This window comes from Macrotis lagotis, chromosome X, assembly GCF_037893015.1.
Source record: "Macrotis lagotis isolate mMagLag1 chromosome X, bilby.v1.9.chrom.fasta, whole genome shotgun sequence".
In the NCBI taxonomy this organism is placed as follows: Eukaryota; Metazoa; Chordata; class Mammalia; order Peramelemorphia; family Peramelidae; genus Macrotis; species Macrotis lagotis.
In genome coordinates this window covers 670,357,027-670,363,776 of record NC_133666.1, presented here as the reverse complement: position 1 = coordinate 670,363,776, position 6,750 = coordinate 670,357,027, and the positions used below count along the sequence as shown (strand labels likewise).

General features: G+C 44.3%; 1 protein-coding gene across 4 annotated transcripts in view; it reads right to left on the bottom strand.

Annotated features, from left to right (window-relative positions):
- Window positions 1-3,702: 3,702 nt before the first annotated feature.
- Window positions 3,703-6,750, bottom strand: part of KDM2B (lysine demethylase 2B) — a 128,843-nt gene continuing 125,795 nt past the window's right edge. For all 4 annotated transcript variants that reach the window (XM_074205581.1, XM_074205582.1, XM_074205584.1 and 1 more), the window contains one exon: window positions 3,703-5,055. In XM_074205581.1, the coding sequence (XP_074061682.1) occupies window positions 4,874-5,055 (182 nt within the window). In that variant the 3' untranslated portion in view covers window positions 3,703-4,873. The remainder of the gene's footprint in view (window positions 5,056-6,750) is intronic.

Here is a 6,750-nt window from a genome sequence, read left to right as displayed (position 1 = left end):
AGGTAGCTAAATCCAATGGTAAATGAACATTTTATATATTTTATTGAACTTTAAAAACTTGCTGTGTGAGGTTTTTGCAAGGCATCAGGGTTAAGTGACTTGGCTAAAGTTACCCAGCTAATTGTCTGAAGCTGGATTTGAACTCGGGTCCTCCTGAATTCAGGGGTTAAACTGTGCCACTTAACTGCTCCTGTCCTTCATTCTTGAGGAAGACCATGACATGGGGGAGGGAGTGCTGCCATGACAAACAAGCAGAGTGAGAGGGAGGGGCTGTGCCAAGTCACCAGCCTCACTTTCTCCTACAGAGCACTCTTGAGTCCAGATTCAAACTCCCAAATCAATGAAAGTAAGGCTTTAAACCCTCTCAAAAAAAACAAAACCAAAACCAATACCTTGAAGTGGGGTCTAGGTTTTTCCTAGGATTCTTAAAGTGTTGATAACTTTTAAACTACAGTCCCAGAAAGATCTCTGCAACTGCTCTACCTAAAGTAATAATTAACGAAGAGATCTTTTTTCCCCTAAGCTACAGTGGTTCTCTCTTCCTTCCCAGGGTTTTTAGAAATCTGTTAAGCAGCAAAAGGTAGTGTTGGTATGTTCATGAAACTACAAATAAAATAGCCGTAACTTTTTTTAAAAGGGGGAACAGAAAAAGTAGCTTGTGTTCTAAGGTATCTAATGTTATAAAGTCCTCACAGCCATGACCTGTTTATGATGGAATTGAGGTTTTTGGCATCTTAATGTGAAGTACTGCCCAACATTTGTTTTGAGATTCAGATTTCTTGGGTGTTGAAGTCTCACTTGTTGGGGCAGCTATGTGGTGTAGTGGATGACTGGCCCTGGAGTCAGGAGGATCTGAATTCAAGTTGGACCCTCAGACACTCCTTGGGCAAGTCACTAAATCGCATTGCCGAATCTCGTTTGTCAAAATCTTGTTTGCCCTGTGGTCTAGTCCCAAGCTCTGTCCAATTTGGAGAGACATTTCCTGCATCTTGTTTTACAACTTTTTCCTTTAAATTCAGTTTACTTCTCAGCTGTTTACAAACTTGAAGTTTTCTTTCTCGATGTTTAGTGTTTCTTGGCAAAACAAAATCTGCAACCACAAATGCTTTCCGATTCTTGTCTACTCCCTGAAAGCTTCTCTCTGAAACCTCTAACTTAGTCCTTGGTGCTTTTGAGTTCCTCCTCAGCCTCCTCTCTGGACTTAAGTCTCTCCATGTAGGGGAAAAGAGACCCTTGACCCAATCCTGCCAATGACTATATGATCTTGGTGGCAGCTGTCAGGATGAAGAGTTTAAATTTGCAGGTAAGAAATGACAACTTGCCTGTCAATACCTTTAGAAAGCGACTAACCACCAAAAGATCCATTCTCAGGAAGGACTCTAGATTTTCTAGACACAGTAGTGACAGACATGTCGATGTAAGCTCCAGCTGCTCCACCAGTAATGAGCTTTCTGAATGATTCTACCTGTGGCACTAATGGGACTTGGGGTTCCAGGGCCAAAAGGGCCCTTGATGGTATAAACATGACTTGATTGACTTAGACCACCCAAAATCAGTTTAAATCTTATCTAGATGGAAGTGCAAGTTGAATTTAGAAAGCATAACATGCTGAGATGGCTCTGACCTCTGTTCCATGGCACCAAGGGGAGGGGAGGAAACAAGGGAGCCTAAAAACCTATAGGGAAGAAGTTCCAAAGGCATGGGCCACACTACAGTTGTACACAAAATTCTAGATTATTTCAAAAGGGAGGCAGTGACCACAGCAGCCACAGGTAGTGAAAATCATCTGGTTCTGAGGAGGATGCCTTTTGATATATAGGGAGGTGCTCGTACAGTGGCCGAGATGGCCTCCAAGTTCATTTGGTTTTTTGCACTATTGTTAGAAGGCAGTTCTCTTGGGAATCATTAGATGAAGGGCAGTCTAGATCAGGGGAATGCTGTATAATTTAGCTAAATCAAAGCATTGGAAAGAGCTAGAGGTGTGATTGTAAAACTACCTGTGGAATTTTTTTTTAAGGTTTTTGTAAGGCAAATTGGGTTAAGTGGTTTGCCCAAGGCCATACAACTAGGTAATTATTAAGTATCTGAGGCCAAATTTGAACACAGGGACTCCTAACTCCAGGGCCTGTGCTCTATCCCGGTGCCACCTAGCCACCCCTACCTGTGGAATTCCCAGAGGGGTTCCTGTCAGTCTCGTAGGAAGTCTATATTGAATGCTCCAAAGATGGGTGCTGAAAATTTTTCTTAAATTTCACAAAGATCCAGACTGGCTACTGGGTCAAACAGAATGTACAGTTTAAATAGGAATAGAAGAGTCATTCCCCCTGGATATACCTCATGGGAATTGGTAGATAATACTCTATAGTGGCCACGAAAGCTAACTGAGTAGTGGGATACGTCTGTGCTGAGAAGCACAGTTATCCCAAGTCCCAGTCACAGATTAGCCCATGTCTGGCATACAGAGTCCAGTCAAGGGAGCATATTTAAAAAGAGACAGCAATGGGAGCAATCACAAGATCAAGTTTCATGAGAAGCAGAGATGCTGAACCTCTGGGGGAGAAGAAAAGAAGCCTTTTAAGAATCTGAATGCTGTTACATGGGAAAGAGATTCAGCTTGTTCTGTTGGACCCCAGGGCAAAACAAAACAGGGTAAAGTGATGTGCTTAAAAATAAGAAAAATCTTCAAAAGTGTTTCTGAGGTCACTCATTAGAGATGATGGATAAGGCTGGACCCTGCCTCATATCAAGTCCTCTGAGGAGATAGATATATTAAATATGAAAATGGGTATCGAGTGGTTTAACCTGATGGGAAGAAACTGCCATGCACCCTCTTTACATGATGTCTACATTTTCTTCCAAATGATATATTGTTGGAGGCAGCTAGGTAGACAGAGCACGGGCCCTGGAGTCAGGAGTACCTGAGTTCAAGTCTGGCCTCAGACACTTAATAATTACCTAGCTGTGTGGCCTTGGACCATTGCCTTGCAAAAAAAAATGATTGAAAACTATCTTTGCACACCCAAAAGATATTGTAAGAGCACCCTCATTTTACTACTGATAAAACTGAAGTTCTGAGAGAGTGGTTTGTATGTGGTCACAGACAAAACAAATAGGAGACCTGATCTAACACGAATTCATTGCTTTTTTTTTTCTTTTTAGGTTTTTGCAAGGCAATGGGGTTAAGTGTCTTGACCAGGGCCACACAGCTAGGTATTAGTGTCTGAGGTCAGATTTGAACTTAGATACTCTGACTCCAGGGCCCGTGCTCTATCCACTGCGCCACCTAGCTGCCCCAAAATTCATTGCTTTTTCCTCCAATACCTTCCTACCAAAGGCAAAGTTGAGGATTGAAGGATACAGATCGACCAAGGGGTAGCTAGTACCCTTAGTAAAAAGCAAAATAGCAGTGATTAAAGTCCCACTAAGTCCAGTTCTACTGTTTGCTACAAAATGAGTTCCCCTTCCCCATTTAGTAGCAATGACAGAAATGTAATTTCTTCTTGAAGAAAATGCCAACAAGTGAAAAGATTGCCGAGAAGACATTTTGCCTCCCATGTGAATTAGGACCCTGGACAAGTTCACTCGGCCTCCTTGACACAAGATGACCTTGTCTCTTCAGCTCCAGAGCTCGAGTCATCTGTGTTACTAGTAAACCGATTCTTCCCCACCTCCTAGAACAGAAACCCTCAAAGGCTTGTGGTGTTGTCTTTTGTACAATTGTTTATACAAATTCAACAAAGGTAAAACTTCATTGGGAAGGGCTATGAAAACACCACCTTACAACAATGGCACTTATGAATGCATAATTTTACAATAAGGAAAGAATCATGGCAGAAAACCTCAAGTGAGAACTCAACTCACATTGGAAAGGAAAGGAGAAAAGAGACTGTTTGACCATTTATTCTGTGGCTTGACTCACTGTATAAATTAGGTCTTAAAGAGTAACAGGAGCTCATGCTGGAGCCAAAACCCTCCTTATGGGCAAAAGTTGAAATCTGAGTTGGAAAATTTAGAGGAAAAAGTAAATTCTATACAAAGAAAACTTGGCCAAATGTCTTTCTTCAACTATAATTGACACCGTTTTTCCACAACATGCTTATGTCACTTCTGAAGGATACAAGCAGGATATAAACTCCCATTCAAACATGCTTTTAAATTGAAAGTGTGAGCCTGCTTGGCCAGACCTGGGCACATCTGCTGATGGATTATTTTTATCTATGAAGTATAGGTTAAGTTCTCTCCTAAGTAAACCATAAATGTTGGCAATTTCAAACCAAAATCAAAAATGAAAAACAACACTGGTGTGCATTCAAATGTTGCATAAATAACCTTTAAACAATTTGTACAAAAATAGTTCTGCATCATGTATCATGTAACAAAAACAAAACAAAACAAAGGGATGGGTTGAGGCGGCAGAAATGCAGCTTTGTGGTCCATTGGAAAGATACTAAAAACTTGGCAAGGGGGAGGGGGTCGCCATGGGAAAAAAGAGGAGCAGAAATAAAAAAATGTACACTTCCAAGCTCATGCTCTGGTACTTTAAATAATATTTCGACAGTCTGTCTTTCCCTCCCTCCCCACCCCGTCCCCACCCTGCCCCAGCTGTAAATGTCTCTTAGGAATCACAAAGCCAGGGAGTGCAGAGTGCCCTGACCAGTGGCTTACACTGGGCGTTCACAACGTGGGAGGTAAACTCGGTCCTTTCCGGGATCGATCAATTGATAGATAGGGCTTGAAAAATGGGATCTTTGCTCTCCTCTGTGAGTCCAAGTTCCAAGTGTAAAATAAAATCCCCGTGTATTCTGAAATGAAAGTCATTTTCCCCCTCTTCTTCCCCCCTCCCCAGCCCACTATTTACACACCTGTCCTTGGACTAACTCAGTTTCTGTAGGAGTTTTTCTTCCACTTGCCCAAACTGGACACTTACTGACATCTCGGCTATGAACTGCTCACAGCCTTCCTTGGTCACCTGTTTACAGTACCTTAGGTCAATCTGACAGATGTTTCCACAACGTTTAAAGAAGGACAGGCACTGGTCAGTAACCTTATTGCAGTCTGCAGTGAAGACAAAACAGACAAAGAGGAGGACGATCAGGGGACACTGATACACATTAAGGTATGACTGATGCTCCGGTCATCATCCTTCCCCACAAACTACCCATGGATCGATCTGAGACTGAGGCTTGAGAAGGACCTCTGAGGTCATCATGTTCAACTTCCCCTCTTGATAGAGAAGCCTGGAATCAAATCCATGTAGATTCTGCTGCTTCCCATAAAAGACCTGAGAAACTGAGGCCCGGGACTTAATGACTTGTCCCCTTTTCTATTTGAGTTTGACCCCACTGCCCTAGATCACACTGGGAATCACACTATGCTCTGATCCTAAGGGCCTGAGATGCTTTGGGTGTGACCTTGAAAGCAGCAAAGCAGTATGGTAAAATAGTACGATTTGAAGACCCCCAACTTTGCCACTGACTGGCTGAGTGACATTGGGCAAGTCTTCCTCCTCATCCCCCCCTCCCTTTGGTCTCCTTAGCTTCCTCCTCCAAGCTAACTGGAAGTACCTTTCCCACATCCACAGGCCCAAGCTGGGGCCAGCCCCGGCAGAGACACTGCATGTTGCCTGGAGGCTCTGGGACTGGGAAGGCCCCAGGTTGGGTCCACAGGCCACATGAATCGGGTATGGAGCACTCACACCTGAGAGTCCCCAAGAAGTGGCCTTGCAAGTGCCCCTTCTGTCCCTCTGTGGCAGGTGTCTCCCCAACTGCCGCTAGGCCAAGCAGGTGCTTGAGGAGGCAGCCTGCTCCTGCTCCCGACTTGCCTCAGCACCAGGGAGAGGCCTGGAAACTCCAGGCGGAGTCACGGGGCAGACCCTGAAGAATGGGGGGGGCACTTCCAGATTTCTTCCTAACTAACTGAATCCCCTCTTGTCCAGTGGGAAAAGGCTTGAAGCAACTTCTGGTGGCCTTGCGATAAAGAAGGCAACATCCCAGAGACAGAGCCATTGGAATCTGAACACAGACTCAAGTCTACTTTTCTTTCTCACTATTCTTGAGGTTTCTCTTTTTGGGGGGTAAGGGGGTCTATGCTTACTCTCACAAGATTATTGTAATATAAAATAAACAAAAAAAAAAGAAAGAAATTCCACAGGCAGGAGTTAGGTAGATTAGATCAATGTGACCTGGAACTGCTGTGTAGGGGAAAAGAGATGGTTCCTGTCCTTGAGATCCTTCTTATCTTCATGAAGAAGGCCAAGAAGGGGGGGGGGGGGGGGGGGGAGAGGGACCAGAGGCACAATGTTCAGGCGCAGAGGTCCAGCTAAGCTGGAGGCTGCTCAGAGGAGCTCCTTGAGGGTCTTGTGAAGCTCTAAATTCAGAACATGGCAGATCCACTGAATGGGAATATTGAACCTAGCCAACAGGACATGTTGAGGAATGGGATCTCTGCATCACATTTCTTGATAAAGGACACAATAACACAATACAAAAGAGAGAGAACCTGGGGGCTCTCATCTGGAACAAGGAGGGGACCCTGAGGCAGCCAGGGATGTGAATGGGGCCATGACAGGGACACACAGGAAGCCTAGGGTGGAAAGGACAAAGAAATCAGTCCAAATGACGTTCAGAAAGTTCCTAAAACTGGGAGCTGCCCCATGGGGGATGGACTGCTGGGAGGGGGTCCCCCCTCCTGGGAGATCTTTAAGAATTTAGAAGATCACTTGGGAGCGGGTGAATAGGCAAAGTCACAGCT